This window comes from Drosophila subpulchrella, chromosome 3L (assembly GCF_014743375.2).
Source record: "Drosophila subpulchrella strain 33 F10 #4 breed RU33 chromosome 3L, RU_Dsub_v1.1 Primary Assembly, whole genome shotgun sequence".
NCBI lineage: Eukaryota > Metazoa > Arthropoda > Insecta > Diptera > Drosophilidae > Drosophila > Drosophila subpulchrella.
In genome coordinates, this window is record NC_050612.1 from 9,276,309 (window position 1) to 9,295,629 (window position 19,321).

A 19,321-nucleotide genomic window follows, 5' to 3' on the forward strand; every position below is an offset into this window, starting at 1 on the left:
TATTATTTTTTAATAATTTTAATTCTTTTATAAACTTAAGACTTAAAATAAAAGTATTTAAAGTTCCTTTTTTTGTTTTTGCTTGACACAGATGTCAAAATGTTTTACATTGTTTGGTTGTAATTAAGCAAATGTTTTCTGTCAAATAGTTATCCTTTGTTGTTGTTGCTGCTGTGGGTGGTGGTGGTGTTGCAAGATGGGATCGCTGCCTGCGCCCGCAACCCTCAAAGTATACGAAAATGCCGAAGGTCGCCAGAGGCTGGGACAGCAGCTCCACACCATAGCTACAAACTAGACTTTTTTGCAGCCCGTACCGCCCAAAAGCGACAAGACGGACGAGCCGAAGATTTCTAAGTGTTGCTGTTGTTCTTCTTGTTGTTGATTGTTGCGTGTGCCCCGATCTAGTGGCTCCTTCAGATGGATGTTGGGCTCCGAAGGATGCCTGACCAGGCGGGGGGACGATGCTCGGCGGTTGGCGGGCAATTTACAGGCTCTTCTCGAGCTTGATCAGCTCGGTGATGCCATCGTACATCTCCTTGACGGCATCGAATTCGGTCAGACCCATGCGACGCTTGTTGGAGATGTCGTAGACACCGCCCTCGGCCTCGGTGTGCTCACCGCGGGTTCCGCGCACCTGCAGGTTGTACTTGGCGGCAACCTCCTCCAGCTTGGCCTTGTTGGAGGCCAGCTTGGGCACCTTGATGTGCACGGAGGCACGGATGGTGGTACCCAGGTTGGTGGGGCAGAAGGTCAGGAAGCCGAGACGGTCATCGTGGCTGAAGGGCACACGCTTCTCGATCTCGTTGACGGCGGTCACCAGACGCTTGTAGATCTGGCCCAGATCACCGCCCTGCTGCATGGAGATGATGCGGAGATGGTCCTCCTCGTTGCACCAGACCAGGAAGGTCTTGGCATCGTTGTGGTAGATGCCACGGCCGCTGGGCCAGTAGCGGCAGGCGTTGGCGGCCTGCAGGAAACGGTCGCCCTCCTTGAACAGGAAGTGATCGTCGATCAGCTGCTGCTGGACGGCCTTCTCCATGCCAGTCAAGGGGTAGAACTTGCCCTTCAGCTCGCCGTCCAGACCGGACAGGGTGCTGCTGACCTTGCCCTCCATCTCCTTGTACTGGGCCTCGGTCAGACAGGGGTTGAAGGGGTAGCCCTGCATGGAGCGACCGCAACGCACGCGAGTGGAGATCACGTACTCGTTGGTGGGGTCAACGTTGCCGAAGGTGGCCACATCACCGAAGTTGGAGGCCGGGTGCTTGTCGGTCTTCTTGAAGCCACCATGGTAGTCCTCGATGATGGGGTCGAACAGGTCAGCGAACACTGTGTAGGACTCGGCATCGGGGGCGTAGATGCCCACGCCGGAGTCGTGGTTCTCCAGGCCGGACTGGATCACATCCAGCAGGGTCGACTTGAAGGTGGGCGTGACCTTGTTCTTCAGGTTGTCGAAGACCTCCTTGGTCAGGTACTTCTTCAACAGCGACTTGGAGTCGGAGGCAGCCAGCTTGGCGTAACCCTCCTCCAGTTTAGCGAGAACAGCGGCATCAACCATGGTGTCTTGTTTGCTGAAAGGAAGAGAAAATGGTGGGGAGTTGACCATTAGTAAAAGGGCGTGGCTGGGGCGGTAGTTCAAGTTTTTATTGCTATGGGGCTGGCTATCTTCGTTTTGTGGCGCCCAAAAGTCGGCAACATGTTTTGCCGTTTCTGTTTTCTGTTTTCAACTCAATTCCGGCCTATTTGCCCCGCAATTAGTTTCGGGTTATGGCCATGTGCTCATACCCGACTTGGTTCTGTGGCACGCGACTGCCACATATACCCACCGATGCCCACCCATCACCTCCTGAGCCCACAACGCCCCTTTTTCGTAGTGGTGGTGGCTGGTTTTGTCCTGCTTTTGGTGGTGGCTATACTGACTGACTATAAAATTTTGCCGGCTGCCGCTGAATACGCAAATCGACGGCACACACTATACTTTTCCCCTCCCGCCTCGGCGAAGGACATGCGCACTACAACAACATGGCGACCCAGCCAAAGTCCTGGACAAAACCAAAGGACCAGGGCAATAATAATTTTTTTATGGCACTATTTTTGGGCGCTTTGCAGAGACAGAGAGCTCACGCACTTGCACACACGCATGACGTCAGCGATTACCCTTCACCCTCCCAACCACCCATTAGGATATACAGACAACTCCGTTCTAGGAGTCGTAGGACGAATGTAACTAAAAAGTCCCGGAACCCCGGGATACACACCCATCTCCTCCAGCTCCGGCTGCGGTGGCGGTGCCATTGGGTTCACCGTTGGCCACCTCGCCCTCGATCACCTTCTCCTTCTTGTCCTTGGAGGCGCAGAGACCCATTTCACGTGTGGTTTGGTTTTTTTGTTGTAGAGTTTGGTGTAAAGTTTTCAAAAAACGTTTAAAAATTTGGCGTTGGCTTGGTCACAAAGTCGGTGATGGTGATTTGTTTTGTATATAGAACAAAAAACACCAATCTTCGTTTGTTTGGTTGCTCTTGCAGGTAAAATGAAATCACAATGCAGCTTTAGCTCTTCAAAAAAGGATCTCTATATGGGGGATCCCTTTTCCGCAACACACCACACACACGCACACTCTCTTTTCTCAGACAGCCTTAACGCTATTGCTTTTGATTTTCGGTGATTGGATTGATTGGTTCTCGTTTCAGTATATTATATTTTTTAAATGGTGGTCTTCTTCGTTGGTATCAAAATGTCGGACGCAACAATTTTATCTTTATCCTTTTTATTTTTTATTATTTTATATCGAGAGACTCCTGCGAGTTTGGTTTTCGCTGCTGCCGCGCCCAAATGTATACTACACTAAACAAACACTACGCGTTGCTATTTTTTGGGGGAGCAAAGGACTTGCTGACTGCTGCTCGGCTGGCTGACTACTGGAGCTGCTCGGCCATATATCCTGCTCTTCAGGATATATTTTAGCGCGCGCCTTTGGCTCGTGGGACAATCGGCAGAGGACGAACAAACCGAATCGGCAAATCGAAAGGAACTGAGAGCCGTCGCACCCAAGGACCCGCAGACTTTATCGCCGGCATTATTGGGCCGCCGCATTCAGCGCTCAGCTGGGAGAGTTTTAGCCGGAGTTTCGAGCGGAGAAGCGGAGTGCGCTCTCAATCGAAGTAGTATATTTTTCGGTTATTTCGGGGAGGTTCGGATCCCGGAGGTTGGAGGGTTGAAGTAGCAGCAGCAGCAGCACTGCCTACCCGCAGGCGCCGGCCCAAACTGTTGCCGGATGAGCGGCAACATAATGCGGAAGGATATATTTACACGATGCGCTGGACCCACCACCAACCACCCATTCCGTTCCCCCTCCCCGCCCTCCGAATCAATAAAGTTTATAGCACGCGACTGGCAGCTGGAAATTGTTGAGCCTCCAGCCCACCCGGGCGGTCAAGTCAACTTCAAGTGTCGGACTGGAGTGTGAAATGTGCTCTGGTAATGACAGGAACCCTATCCTATACCTTAACAAACCCCTCTTAAGTGTGCGAAGAAAAAAAATCAATTACTCGGCAAATGGAAATCACAGACAGCTTGCTGGTTTCCCAGGACAAGGACACGGGCACTTGGGCCCTGAGAATTAACCCATTGCGGCGGGTTCGTATCGAACTTGAGAGTCAACTGGGGAACTGGTTCCAATTTCTCATCACCCAAACACTCATTGCATGTCTAATGCACATTAAGTTGAGAAAATAAAAATTGCATTTACGATCCCCAGCCAGTCTTTTGTTTTGTTTTGGCTAATTTCATTTGCAGCTTCAATTACCCAGTGGAGGGCAGTGAGTAATCGCAGCCGATCACTTACTTTTCCTGCCACTTGGCTGTGCCTCTGTAAATATTGATTGCGAATGGAAAACAATTTGCAATTTTAACTGGTAGTACCCCCTCGTTATGGCAAGTGTTTATTGATTCGGTGTGGAAATTTCTACACCATTTGGGAGTCATATGAGTCGTTTTCCAGCCACTCCACATGAGTAATCTGGGGCTTGTTAATGCCTCGTAAAGATAGCGGGGGCTTTGCGAATTGCAATGTACCCAAAGAAACCCAAATCAAGCAAACCAAAGGGGGCGTCAGTTGGCAACTTCTCAGTTTTAAGTGGCTCCAAATCATGCCAGATAATAGTAATGACTTATTGGCCTGTCTGGAAGGCGTTGAAACTAATCAATTAACTCAAGTGCCGGCCCTGATAGACAGGCAAACCGAAACTGGAGTATACAAACATAATGAAGGAGAAAAAAAACCCTGTTCGGCACTTAAAAGCCATGCCAAAGCAAATCAAATTAAGCTGACGCACAATAGAAAAAAAAACTGATTTCATTATATAACCCTTGATGAGCACCGGACAGACCAGGGATTTTAATTCTTTTTAGGGGTTGAGAACATAACACAAGGATGGGATAAGCCCCAGGCAGGATCAGCCGAGCAGCTCTAGCACATTTTCGGGGTGGCTCTAATCACACACGCGTCACCAAGTCGTTTTTATTAGATTTGGATTTTGTATTCGGTTAAGAGCTACTTAGAGCCTTCGTTTTATAACAATATCACGCACGGATTTTTTGCAACCGTCAAGGCTTAGCAACAATTCGCGAATGGCCAGCGAAAATCCGCGACTGCCGGTAGGCATATGCCAATTCACCTGGAGCTGGAGAAAGAGAGCTGGTGAGAGGCCAGAGAGTAGTGTATCTATTGGCCAGGAGAGTTAACCAGATAAGCCAGCAGTTGATAAGCTCTAAACTTCGAATTGTAAACAGCTATGATCATTTCCAAATTAGAAATCCTGATAAGATAAGCCTACAGACCGGGATTTGAGCAAATAATTCAGTTCTCCAAAGCACAAGTGCTTGTTTTGGCCATCACATCTTATGGTAATACATATATAAAGCAATAGATATTGCAATCAAATGTGGGGAAATTGGCAAACGGCTAGTGCAGTGGGTAAGTTTATGGCCAACGGACTGGTCTGGTCGTTCACCCGAGAAATCGCTGCAATAGTTGCCTTCGTTAATTGCGATTTTGGCCAGTCGATTGCACAAAGAAATTGGCAAGTGTACGAAAATAATTCGAAATGTTTTATGCTTTTTTTTATTTTCGGGAAATTGGCCGACGTGAGCGACTGCAACGGGAAATTGGGAACGGCGGGCAGTCACTCCAAAACTGGTCACCATCGGATTTGATAAGGGGAATGGAAAGTTTGGGCCATAGCTGATAACCCAGCCAAATGAGTGCGGCCCAACATTCATTCACACACTCATTTCGACACTAATTGAATCTGGACATGGACATGGCCACGGCAGTCCGCTCTCCCTAGGCAATAATTCCAGCCAGCAGCATTCTGCCAATAATATTGCTGGCTGCGACATGAATTCGACATAAAGCTCTTATTAATAAATATCTGGCCAAATAGGGGATAGGGGTGCGGGTTATTAGGGGTGAGTCAGGGATAGATGGGTAATATATATTAGGGCTGCTGGTCACCCGCATTTACTGATGAGATTCCCCTCATCACTCCCTACTTTTTTCTCTTGCGGTCCTAATTTAATTAAAATTATTTTGGCAAAACGTCAAAGCAGCTCACACTCAATTAGGCGGACTGCAGAGAAATATAAGCATATACACATTTATATGTATAAACTGCTGAAGATGAGGAAAAAATATCTTTGCACAGCAGCAAGTGGCGAAAAAAATTATTTGCTGCAGTCACCATCCGGATGTCGTTGATTTAAATTTGCGCTGTCTGGGAAGACAATCAGCGAAAATCAGACGAGGCTTCATTAAGATATAGAAGATGCAAAGGGTTATAAGTAGGATGCATATATTGTGGGATATCTGCAAGATTTAGGGGTGTGGGTAACTCAAAATAAATCAGAACGAATAGTTGAAAAATTCATTTAAATTTTTTTTATGTAGGCGAAGAATTCCAAAATAAAATTTCTTGCTACATTTGTTCTACATGAGTGTGTGGCGCCATCTAGCCCTTTTTCTACATTACTAGGAAGTAAAATGAATATTACTTTCTACAGAAAGTTACCAAGCTTTTACTTCCATGTAAAAATGAATAAAAAGTGAATAGTAAAACTTTCCCTTAAGGGTAGGCCCCTTTTTTACAGAAAGCTTTTACCGCCCAAAAGTCCTTGACAAGTTCCTGAAGAGAGGGCCTAAAAAGCTCTGTTTCATTCAGTAACAGTAGCTTCGAAAATATTGGATAGCCTTCTCTTTCGACAGAACTTGAACTGCTCGATTTGTTTACGTTTTTGCTGAAATTTTAGATATTCCAAATATTTGTTTATTCACTGGCTAAATGAATTGCGAGGCAAATCGGCTTGGTGTTGTTCGAAATTGATTGGATGGCACTCTGTCGGGGGAGCAGCTCTCCCGCGCCCTCAAATGATTTATGTGTGTGCGATTCCATTTCCTGTCTAGCCAAAGAACCCAACCCAACCCAACCCAGCTCAGCTTTGATTATGCAACCTGCAACCCTTTGTTTGGCCAGGGAAAATGGAAGCGTTACCCAGTTAACTATCTAGACTACGGGAAATGCGGTTTTTCCAGCTTTGTGACAAGTTAATCGGGGCCGTCGGGCTCCTCGCTCGATTTTTTCCGACTCTGCCTTTTCCGTTCTTATTCAGACGAGCGCTTTAATGGATCTCAATTGAATAATTAACAGCAACGTGCCAGTGGAAAAGAAAAATAGATAGAAAAATAAACAGGGGCAAACAATTTGTACAACAAATTGCGCGATTTGTTTGCTGAATATAACAAAGTGTATGATATACAAAAAGCCCAATTCATATACAAAGAGACCCCGCGTAAACTTGTCAGCTGCTCACCCTATATGATATTCCTTTGGAAATTTCGTGTGCCCAGGAGGTACCTATGGTATGGCCTACCTATATGGCCACCCTATCCATCTGTATCCCCCGGTGTGTGCCTGTGCTTTGCTTTTGTTTTGCTTATTTGCTTTGGCGGGGTTGTATTTATAGCAGCCGGCATTATATCAACCCGAACTAAATTTGGCCGGGTAAATTCGATCGGACGTGCCCAGTGCCTCTAAAACTGGCCCATTATATAATTGTCGTTTTGGTATTGGCGTTGCCCTGATTTCTGCTGGCCCAGCATTACTAGGTTTAATTGCCTTAAGTATATAGATAAAATTCCTATCAGTGATTATGCAATCCGCCTGGCATTGACCGCGAAAATGAACGTTTTTTATTGCCGACTAAGAACTTTTTCTTATTTATAGCCGCCGTTTGTGGGCAAGTTCAAGGAGTGGAAAATAAAAGAGGGAGAAATAAAAAGTAAACCAAAGAAGCCCGCAAAGTGCTAACTGAATGTGCGTTTTGTCGCCTCTTATCTATCATTCAGTTTAGTTTGAACGGTATTAACACGGGCCAATATCTTATCGAAATCGATACAGGAACACGCTATATAGATACTTTCTAAGTGCCAACGAACGCCCGACCTTAAACTGCAGCCCCCCGCAAACATCGAGCCCCCTTTTGTCCATCCAATGCACTTGGCAAGCGGTACAGTCCTCCTCCGTTCATTGGCATTTGGCCGCAAAAAAATTGCACAACTAAATGGTATACAAATGCGGCAGACGGACGGATCGTCAGCGGCTGCCAGACCGTGACAGCAGGGCCAAACCAAACAAGTTTCTGCTGCCGACTGGCGAATTGCAAAAAAAAAAAAAAAAAAAGAATCTCAAACTGCATTACTATAAACTTAAAGCTTTATTGCCTATAGCCGCCCGTATAAATTTCTTTTCGCCGGTAACCGGTTTTCGGTTTGCAAAAATGCATTGCATGACTCAACCGGGGATGTGAAAATTTAACACAAGCTCATCGACCAGCTCACGTAGTGGAATATGTTACTTAATAATTTCTTTTATGCATGGAATATTAAATTTTCACTTGCCAAAAAATGGTTTACAGAAAAATAAACATCTTGAAGTTAATTAAGTTAATTTTAATGTAAATTAAATTGATTTTAGTTGGGTCAAGAATTACAAAAAATGTAGGAAAATTTAATTAAATTAAATACCTAAAACAAAATGATAAAATTATTAAAGTGGAACTTTTAAATATAAATTTATCTTTTAGTTTCCATTTACTTCTAGAAGATTCACATGTTTGCACTTTTTGGTTTGAAATAATTTTGCAAAAAGCAAAGAACTAAAGATTTTATTCACCCATTAAATTAAATTACATATACAAAATGTAGTCTCAAGAAAGAACACACAATCTTATTGCCATTAAGGATACAAATTAAAATCAATTCACTCTATTTAATGGTTATTTAACGGCGAAATGTATACAAACCCCTATAAAATAAGTAATGGAAATTTAAGAGCCGTTCACTGTTTAAAAAAGCCAAAATGGGGGAAATTTAATTTTCATTTGCCACAAAACCGAAATATTAAATTCTAAAAGCAGTTTGAGATTGTGTACTAGGAGCTTATATTTAACTATTAATTCACTTATATTGGTTGCCGATTAACTTTTAGGTGCCACAAAACGTTTAAACTAAAGATTAAAATCTAAGACTTTTGCACTGTATCTGTGAGATACTTGAACGGCAGAAATTTCACTTGCAATTATTATCTTTGGAGAACGGCTCACCTTTGCAACCGTAGAATTCAACGTCCAACGTTACAATGATCGGAATATTCTGTTCTTTAACCCAACTGACTGCAGTCGGTGCTTCAGAAGCGCCAGCGCTGGCAGAGGCAGCGACTGCGGCCGCGGCAGAGGCCACCCTTCCTTCTTTCACTTTCAAACTACATGAACACGAACATTCTCACAGATACTAAATTCAAAGAGAGCAAAAGCTGCGGCCCGCTTTGTGTATGTGTGTGTGGGAAGAAGCCTGCCTCCTGGCTTCTCTGCCGGCACTGTGGCATGCACAGGGAAAAACAACTTGGTATTACATTAAATTGTTATTAAAACGTTTTTTGTTATATTTTTTAAACATTATTTTTCCGTTCCTAGAATGTTTACCATTTTTTAATATGTCCGAAATGGTAAACATTTTTTTTTTATTTTTTTTTTTTTTTATTTCCCAAATTTATTTATGATTAGACTAGCTTAAGGCCCAGTAGCTTTAGCTAGAATAAGTGGTTGGTGGCAATTTGCAATTGTCCCAAAACCAGAATATAAATAAATAAATAATTATTATTAAATTTTTTTTATTTTTTAAATCTCCTAATCAATTAAGTTTCACAAAAACTATATATTTATCACCATATCAATTTGTGACTTAGGATATTCGAGGTTTATTATCAAAATGTTGACGTAAGGTTAGGTATTAAAGGGTACGTTATAATAACAACAAACAAATACCACCCCTGTCCCATGAATTGTGTAAACTTTTTTAGGCTAATGCATATTACTTGAAAATTATTAATCTATCACAAATCTTAGGACCTTATGTTTAATACCATCACAAATGTTCAAAATTTCTAAAAGTATATAGAGTTTCCCACCTCCTTAACTTGGTAAAAATAAGTGGCATGAATATATATACCTAAATATTTAATCCTTTTTTTTCAGTGCCCCTACAGAGAGTGCCTATTGGTAGCCCCCGACGATTGACGTAGGACGTGACGTATGACTAAAAAGCAGAAAGTAAAGCTCTCTCGCACACACGCACAGCGGAAGAGAGCTTATCCGCCAAAGAAAGAAAAGGAAAGTGTTCGGCTCGCAAACAGCTAGAAAACTGCATTGCTCCATGCGAATGTAGGAGCGAGAGGTCCAAGAGGAGCACCGACTTCTTGCAGCCGCAAATCAAAAAATATTGAGTGTGTGCATGTGTTTGTGGTGCACTCGGTGGGTGTGCGACACACACTCACACAACCACAGGCCGAAGGAGCGGCCTCATCGCTTAATTATGACTAGAATTCGCCGACAGCGCACAGAATGATATGATATGGTGCGATATGCGTTGAAAGTAATCAAGGCAAGTGGCACAATTGCACCAGTAAACAGTCACTCCCTCCATGAGAACCTCAAATATTCGGGATGGAGCTCGGCTCACAAGATCCGAGCTTTAAGTGGTGAATAAACATCCGAAGCAAACTAGCCGAGAAGGCAAATTGTTTGAGCTAATGACAAAATTCATCCGAACTTGCATAACTTAAAATGTTTATCAGTATTTACTACTTGAATAAAACTACTGCTTCGAAGATTTCAAACGGAATTGTTAATATTAAATATTTACTAAAGAACCTTTCTTAACTTTACATTTTCATCCAACAAATCGACTGTAACGAAAATAGCGATATATTTCATTTATATGCACACCTTCTATAAGAAAAAAATCTGTTGTTTTTGGCCAGATAGAAAGAAAACAAAACCTAGCCGTTATAAATTTTGGCACTAATACCGCAGTATAAAATGAAATATGTTGTGCTGCTAAATGTAAAAGATTTAAACAAAATTGGGGGAGCTGTGATAGATTCTACAGATAGATGTGCCAACTAAAATATCCATTACACAATTTTGATATACAAATACCTATTTTGTACCAATCCCCCCGGTTTCTTCTTCCCTCATTTCAAACAAATAAACACATCGAATATAATCGTTTACACAATCTTTAACAAAAGTCTTGAACTTGATATTGAATTCTCGGTTCTTTTGGTTAACCCATACATACAAAAGCCTAAGGTACACATCATCGAAAAGAACATATTCATTTGTTACTAGATAAAAACTGAGGGAAAATATTTGAAAAGTTGCCAACGAAATTTATGCAACGCGCAGCAAACATCGGAAGATATATACGATACCTAACCCATCTGTCTACGTGCGTTGTTTTTTTGAAAAACAACAGAACTTTTGCTTTTCATCGGCACACGGATTTTCCACGGGCGGCCATTAAAAATACATATAAAACCGCCATTCCAACAATCAAATTATATACGTTCAAAAAATATGTGCAGATTAATATTTGATACATATTTAGCGGATGCCAGGCGACAGCAGGACGCTTATATAATCCAGAAATGTTGTCGCCTGTGCTTTCGCCTTGGAATCTTTTGGACATTTTCAATTTTTCGCTTTGGTAGCTGCTGTCACTTCAACCGGGCCTGTTTTCCTTTTCATTTTCAATTGCTGCCGTCAAGTGGCGCTGAGATTACGTAAATGCTCCCAGCAGCTTTTCCATCCCATAAAGGCTTCTAACCACCGAGCAGGCAACCCATCGACAACCAGCCGGCAGCCTTTGGGGGCTGGTGCCGTGTAGGATTTCGCATAGAACAATGGATCTAAGCCCCCAACTAACAAGTGGGGGAAAAGCGAAATGGCATATACTATACGGGGCTGACCTTGAAAAGCTTGCGAAACAAGCTCGCGGATATGTAGATACAATAGCTGCCACTGGCGATTCCGTTACTGTTGACACACAGTTGAGAAAGCACTTAGCATATAGGGTATAGAACGGACAGACCGGGTCAAAATGATAGATCTCTCCCTAAAATGAGATTACAATAGGAATATTCCATGCAATGGATTTGTGATAATAAGCTTTATGGAAACATTAAAAGTTGTAATAACTTTCTACGATTTTCACTATTAAGATTGCTTTACAATATTAAACTGGTTTGAATTCTTTGTCCCAAGCAGTCCTAGTTCTCAGTACTTTTATTTCAAGCACAACTGTGAATATATCTTTTGATATATAAGTATTTTAGCTGGGGGTAGACTCTGACGAGCCCACAATGAGCTTAGTCCCGCTTGATTCCCCAGATGCGGCGGCTTACACACTAAGCAACCCCATACGCGATCTTTATCCGCACATCTGACGAATTGGAATAATCTTGCATAACATTCTCGAACATATGAATGTCTGGCAATGTTTATGAAAACATTTAGTCATTGACTGATTGCGAGGCCCCTCTGGAGGCCAGCGATCGAGAATGGAGCGCTAATGTTTGGGGGGCTGCAAAAAACGAAAGTCGAAATGAGTAAACCATTTGAAATATGTGTTATTAATTAGTTCAATTTGCGGCCAGCCAAGCACGAGCCCAACCTTATGCCCAGTGGCCGCTATCCGGGCAATTAGCTGTGAAATTACTGCTTAAAATTGGGATAGAATTGGGGAGGTGCTCTAGCACTAGCAGTAGCTAATTATCCGTGGATTGCAACAGATCATAAGCTATAGAACCCAGTTCTCATATATGCTAAAAGCTCTGTTCGTGTTGTCAACTTTTCATGTGTGTTTTCGGCTCTTGCCTTTTGTTTGCTAAACAATATTTTGGCAGAACATCAAAAGCGACGCTTGCCAAAAGCAATTTTTTGTACAGACGCGAGCCAATTGCTTAAAATACATATCCGTACATATGTATAGTAGGTATAGGTATATATATATATGTATAAGGGGGCACATCAAACAAGACACCTAAATGAAGACCTCTGTCCATCAGGAGGAGGGGGCATTATGAAAGAGGGCCCAAAGGCGGATCAGATATGAGGCATGACGCCAGGCTAAAATGGGATCCCTCCGCAGCAGGAGGCAAATATTGCTCTGCTGCCGGGCCAATTTGCTGCATATGAACAATGAAACCTAGTGCGATGTGTGTACATTGTCGCCGCACAGCAGCCAGACTGTGCTGCGTTTCCAAGTATAAATAAACTTTGCATGGGGGAGATCATGTGACCTGACTACAGCGACGCGACAGGTCTCATAATGGTCCGTCAGCGGCACATCATTACCAATTCCATTTCCATTTCACTTGGGCAGTTTGCCAAAAACTAGTATACCTGCCTAGCAGTCCGACCCAGCGATCCTTGAACACCTGGGCAAGGACAAGTGCAAGTTGGCCGGGCTTGCGTGCCCCAAGGTTTGTCTCCGATTAATATTAATGGAAAATCAATTGTGCGCAATTAGAGGAAGCGGAGACCGAACACATGGAGAAGTTTGAGTTCATAAATAAACCGTAGACTGCGCATGCAGCACCAGATCCCAAAGAGTCGACGCCATGTGAGCCGAGCTGTCCGCCCAAGCAGAGAACATGAGACAAAAATAACAGCAAATTGTGGTCTCCACCCATAGCCATCATCGTCGTCATGATGATGATCCAACGAATTTGCTGATGCTGCACCGTTGTCGCCAAGCGGTTGTCTTTCTGCCGCATGGCAACTATTTTCGCCCGTCGAGAAGAAGTCACCCGAGTGCATTGAACCCACTTCTCACCATGGGAGATGCGGAAAATTCAAATTTAAAAACTCAAAAATTACAGAAATAAGTAGAGGAAGTATGGCTGTAGTCGAGTGCATCCCAACTATGAGATACCTTCTGCTCAATCCTCTGTTTCAATAGATTTAGCCTACCCTCGCCTACCCCTATATTTTCAATAACACCAAGTAAATCTTTAAGATGGGATATTATCTACAATATTAATGGGTACAAAAAACCTTTCTCTAACATTAATATAAAGTCCGAAGATTCTGAATTTGGAATTGAAGTTAGCTTCCAATATCTCGAAGGTTATACATATATAGGATATATATATTATTTAAAATCATTATATTGTAGCAATTTAAAAATATTATAAGTATTTCCTTCTACCTGTAAGCAATAACTACATAAATAAATATAAAACCGATATACTCTTTTTGGTCTACAAGGGGTATAAAAACTCAACCATTACAGAAATAAAACTTAAAACAGAAGGATTATATGCTTACCGCTCGCCCAGCTGCTGCGCTTCCTTGATCGACTGGATGAAGGCATTGGTTTCACCCTTAATGAAGTCATTGGTGGCATCCTTGGCCGTCGGCAGCACCTTCTCGTCCTTTCGGATGCCGAAAATGCGCTCATCCACATTTGCAGGCGCACCACCATTGGCTGCATTGCCATTTTGACCATTGGTGTTGGCCTCCGTCAGGGATTTGGGCAATGGGATGGGCATCTTGTCGGCTTGTTTGGGCGGACTGCTGGGTTTAGCTGGCGGAGGAGTTGGCTTGGGCGGGGCAACTACGGGTGCGGGCACAGATTCCGGTATGGGTTTCGGAGCAGGTGCAGGAGCCTCTTGCTTGGGGGGAACTGGAGCTGCAGCAGGAACTGGAACCGGTGTGGGTTTGGCTACCACGGGCGCAGGCTTCGGAGGTTCTGGCTTTGGAGCAGGAACTACAGCGGGTTTTGGAGCTGGAGCAGGTGCAGATTCCTTGGCGGGATTCGCTGGCTTGTCGTCGAGCGCTGGCGCTGCAGGCTTGTTAGAACTAAATAACCAAGCTAAACGTTTGCTACAAATGAAAAGGTAAAATGATAACAAAAATAAGAATAAATAAAAAACAAATTGGAAAAGCAAATCAACTTAAGTGGACTGCAAATAAAAAGTAAATAGGTAGTTTGCATACACCATGATATTTATAGGGAAAATGAATCAAAATCGCAAGTCATTTTCTATACTTGGCGGTAACCATCTTTAAACTATCTGACATTAGCTCATACAAGCAATGTCTAATGTAAATTATTAATGACTTGGAAAGTAAGGAAGTAAATAAATTATTTAATGGACTTACGAATTTTCTGGACTTCTCAGTAAAAACAGTTAAAATAGTCGAGCAACGCATGTAAGCAAAGACAACTGTACCATATTTTATAAGAAAATTGCTGAATTTAACACTACTTCCATTATTATTCATGTAATACGTTTGCAAAACGAATAAAACGGGTGGAATTTCTAGCAATTCTTATTAAATTCTATACAATAAGCACATATCGCATCTAAGCAATGGGTACTGTAGCGTCTTTTTCAACTGCGAATTTCCAGAAACTTCCAGAACGAAAGCAGCGAAGCGTGAAACAATTGTAAATGCACTTTTTCTGAATGTTGCACAATTATTTTACCCACCTTTAACTGTAGGCACCGCCCACCGTCGAAATCCAATAAATAGCAATTAGTTTTAACAGAACACGAGGTTATTTAATTTATTTAATCGAAAATCAAAGCTAAGTCACGATCTCCGTAGGACATCTCTTTTTCAATCTTTCAATGCGGTATATACCAACTTTTAGCATCCGTTTTGCCAGCCAATTTGGCGTTACGCAGTCACACTTTTCCACACGTTTTGTTTTTTGCACATCTCCCTTTTTCACCTCATCTTGCATCTCCCTTTTTCACTGACTCTTACGCTGAGGCTGTCTCCCTTTTTTACTTACGGTGGCTTACGTTTTGTTGACGAATGAAAAAAGTAAAAAGGACAATGAAAGCGACTAGCAGTGTGACCACACCCAATTGCATTTTAAAACTAGTGCAGCCCTGGCCTTATATGTTAAATTTGATACCAATCTTAAAATAAAAGGATTTATTTATTTATTTATCACAAAATAATACGAAAAACCTTTCCCTTTAGTATTATATAATATTTTTATATATTTTATTACATTTATTTTGTTGCTATGGTTGTAGAACATGGGGTCACACTAGATATGTTAAATTACGACGGCCCTGGATTTTAAACTGAGTTTAAATTTAAAAGAACTTTCTGAATTTGCTTAAAAAGCACCAAGCATCTGTTAGAATGAAAAGTAACCAAAAGAAAATATTATTCCCATAGAATTCAACGTAATAGAGTCAATTATTTATTTTATTATAATATGGGGCGTTAGCCCATTCGAGGGCGTGGCAGTCAGAACCAAATTTGGTAATGTTTTGATGCCCCCAAGCTATCGTTATTTAGAACTGTAAGCACAAATTGACCATTTCCCCGAGTCCAGTTACGAAATTACTTTCTCCACTCCCCCATTTCTCGAGGAGGCGCTGTCATTTCTCTTGTCACGTAGGCCAAGTCGGCAAAAGCTATAGCTATAGCGAAAAACCCGTGCGGCAAATAGATAAGCAAACAAACGAGCTCCACCCGTCACATAGACCACGAAAAACCGGCCCAAAACGCCGGCTGTATGGATGAGAACGGAAAATACTAATACCCCTCCAAACTTCAATTATCACTTTCGTTATAACGCTAATTGCCGGCAGATAACAACTGGACGCTTATTTACTTTTTTCTTTTGCCCAAAATTTGCGAATTTGGTTTCGCACATGTGCAAATGAGAGAGGGTTTCTATGTGCTGGTAAGCCGATTGCACTTATCAACGAATGAGAGTTAGAGCCGCAAAAGCCGGTTGTTGGGGGGAGCTCGACGAGATAGGGGAGTATAAAGAGTGGAAAACGGCCAGATAGTTCATCATGTGACAATGTTAGATGACTAACTTTGTTGCCAAATGCAGGGAGATTGTACTATATAGTGACATTTAGCACCTTCCAGTCCGTAACGATCCCACGACATGCGCGGAAATCGAGAGCTAGATTGGGCTAATTCGTCAACTGACCTGATTAGATTATCGGTTTTGCAATGATTGCGACCGAAGTTGCGACAAAAGTTATCGCCAAGATTTATGAAATGCAAAAAAGGTGGGTTTCTTGGGGGAAGCAGTCTATAATATTTAAGTTGAGTATTTTATAATTGTTTTATAGTCCATTTATTTCAATTTCATTTTAGAAATTCCCATATCCTGTATCCGATTTTAGAAAACGCATACTAATTTCCTAAAAATAATCCTTAAATGGATTATATCACGCCTCCAAAAACTAAATTTACATGCATTCTACATGAACACCCACTCTACATAGCCCAAAAGTAGGCACCAAAAACAGTTCATCCGCCCTGTGGGCCCGCAGTGCTTGTAAAACTGTAGAAAAATCCCCTTGCACTTACCGTATTTCATCGACAGCAAATGTTAAATACCACAAAGCGAACATTTTGTATTGGCTGAAAAATAAGACAAAATCGAATGAGTAAATAGTTGGGTGAATTTCAAAGCATTTGGCCGCTAATTTATACGAAATGATTGCACTATAAATGGCGATTTCCACACCGCATGCACTTGTTGTTGAATCTGATTCACCGACCGACCTCGAAAAGCGCAACAAATGACGTCGCCGCCAGGCAATGCTAAAAACTCAATCCAGCGCTTCGCTCATCAGAAAAGTAAGTTCCAGAGAGTCAGAGCTCAATTAACACCCGAGACATAGAGATAAAAAATATGTAAAAAAAAACAGTCGGCGAACCACCAGCAAAAAGACAGCAGGGAAAATGTGCCGGCATTATTCAAGGTTTATTTATAAACAAAGCGCGCATGGATGTACGAATGCAAAATGCAGAATGCCAAATTCGCAGAACGTTGAGCGCCGAGGCACGTGAAGTCGCGACTTTTGGGCATTCGGCCAGAGATGTGCCAAAGCACTCAGAAAAAGGGGATTTAAGATAAGCAAAAAAAAGTTCTGAGCACCAACATTTTTATATTTATTTCTTTTGTGGTTTAAGAAATTTATTTTGAAAAAAATATTTTTTCAATCTTTTAATCAAAAATGCCTTTAAGTAAAAATCATATTAAATAAAAAATGTTTGTAAACAAGTTAGGTAATACCAAATTTAATTCTGTAGATAACATTTTTTAACTTAAGTTGGTTTAACTCGTTATTGTTTTTTTGTTAAATTAATTTTTTTTTTAACTTGATCTCTAGAAATATTTAAATTCTTTTCCGTGCACTGCAGATCAATTTGGGCAAAGGGGTGTTTTTTGTGCACCGGATGGCGCCCAACGGTCGAAAGGGTTCTAAATTTAGACCGCTCTGCCATCGATCAATTATGAGTGTATTTTCCGCACTGTTTGCCAACCCCTGAGCTTTGTTTATCCCACGGATTTGAGCAAAAGCAACCCGAAATTCGCCATGAAGCTCCGGCTGCGTTTGTTTTCTTTTGCACACGCGGCGTATGAGCAATCTCAGATGGTAGACACACACACACTGACAGTTACGTCACACTGAGCGAATGAGTGGGTGAATGTGAATGTGAATGTGAATGTGAGTGTGTGGATGAATGGGTGGGTGGTAAGACTCATTCCCAGCACACTCACTCTTGCAGCATGCCACACATAATAAACAACTTGGGGACTTGCAGCATGACGTGACCCCTTCTGCGTGCACTCACCTTTTGTGTGCCTCTGTTGGGTAATAAAACGGTGTAGAAAAAGTTGCAAGTGGTTGGTTCCGGAGGGTTCTGCTTCGTTTTTATTTTCGTATATCAAAGGGTTCGTTTCGTTTAAATGCCACACAGCTGGTCAAATATCGGCGACTGACTTCGATACTGTGTTGTTTGATTTTGGAGTAAAAGTACAAAATGAATTTTCTCTCGACTGGCCCTCCTGCTGTTGAATGATTCTTTCAATTTTTTCGACTGTCGTGCTCCGTGCGAAAATCGACTGCTCAACTGGCGGCAAAAGCGACGAGACTACGGCTGTGGCGGCACTCGAATGAGAGAGCCCCGAAGAGAACGGGGAGCTCGCGAGCGACGACGCCGACGCCAATGTTTCCTAGCTGCACTTGCGACGAAGCTTTTCTCACGAGATTCGTCCCCCACCAGGCCCCCGGGTTCTGTGCCAGATACACTAGAGAAAACCCAGAGATTATACCTATGTAATGGTGACGGTATAGCAAGAAAGTGTAACCAATTTTCAATTTTTAAGGTTTCTTGAAACTATCATTGATTAAAGTCTATTCTATATTATCTAATAATATCTCGTAGCATATACTTTTATAATACAATATTTTTTGCTTTCAGTAAGTAACTTATCCTTGAAAAAAATATCAACTGATTTTATATAATTTAAGAAAGAAAGAACCATAAATATCTCAAGTATCTCGTAATATTAATTTTTGTTTTTTATATATACTAACAATTAATTCTAAACTAAATGCTATCAATGGGCATGAGCTATTGCAGCTATTGGCCTCCAGCTCTTCAAGTTTAATATCATTTAATTTTGTTTTCTTGGGTCTATTTAAATCTAGCTTAAATATCTCGTAATATATTTTTTTATATTATTTAATTTCGGTGTTTCAGTAATTATTTTTTCAATAAAAAGTCTTAAAAAGGTTTCAAATCGCTTAAAACTATGCCTGAAAGTATGCAACAATGTGTATACATAAATAAATATATATTAAATTACCTTCAAATATTCAATTATACATTCCTGTGTTAAAAAAATGTTTGCAGGTAAATTTTTTTTAATTAAGAATAATAAGTTAGCTAATTTTTTTCAGTGCTTCCTTTGGATATTTATTTGCGTGTACGTTTCGTGTTGTTACTCATACGCTTACGCTATGCGGCCGCTATGTGTCAATAATCGAGCTGAAACTGGTCAAAAGGCTGCCTAATCAATAAACGAAACATTTAAAATAGAATTTTGGGGAACAGTTGTACATGCATTGGACGAGTCACA

At 41.8% G+C, this 19,321-nt stretch overlaps 1 protein-coding gene across 2 annotated transcripts; it reads right to left on the reverse strand.

Annotated features, from left to right (window-relative positions):
- Positions 1–25: 25 nt before the first annotated feature.
- Positions 26–18,257, reverse strand: LOC119555099 (arginine kinase). Of its 2 annotated transcripts, XM_037866316.1 has the most exons (4): positions 18,031–18,257; positions 16,756–16,809; positions 13,723–14,280; positions 26–1,568 (listed from the first exon to the last, which is right to left on the reverse strand). In XM_037866316.1, the coding sequence occupies exons 2-4, from the start codon at positions 16,797–16,799 to the stop codon at positions 485–487; spliced, it is 1,686 nt and encodes a 561-aa protein (XP_037722244.1). In that variant the 5' UTR covers positions 16,800–16,809; positions 18,031–18,257; the 3' UTR covers positions 26–484. The 2 variants fall into 2 exon arrangements, with proteins under 2 accessions (XP_037722244.1, XP_037722245.1); XM_037866317.1 differs by lacking the exons at positions 13,723–14,280; positions 16,756–16,809; positions 18,031–18,257 and adding an exon at positions 2,256–2,377.
- Positions 18,258–19,321: the final 1,064 nt, after the last annotated feature.

What these genes read in the sequence shown, in the direction of transcription:
- LOC119555099 (XM_037866316.1), bottom strand. Translation starts at nt 16,799, where the DNA reads ATGTTCGCTTTGTGGTATTTAACATTTGCTGTCGATGAAATACG. An exon ending in TTTGCTGTCGATGAAATACG is followed by an intron (nt 14,281 to 16,755) that starts GTAAGTGCAAGG and finishes TTTCATTTGTAG; the next exon opens with CAAACGTTTAGCTTGGTTAT. An exon ending in GCGCAGCAGCTGGGCGAGCG is followed by an intron (nt 1,569 to 13,722) that starts GTAAGCATATAA and finishes TCTTCCTTTCAG; the next exon opens with CAAACAAGACACCATGGTTG.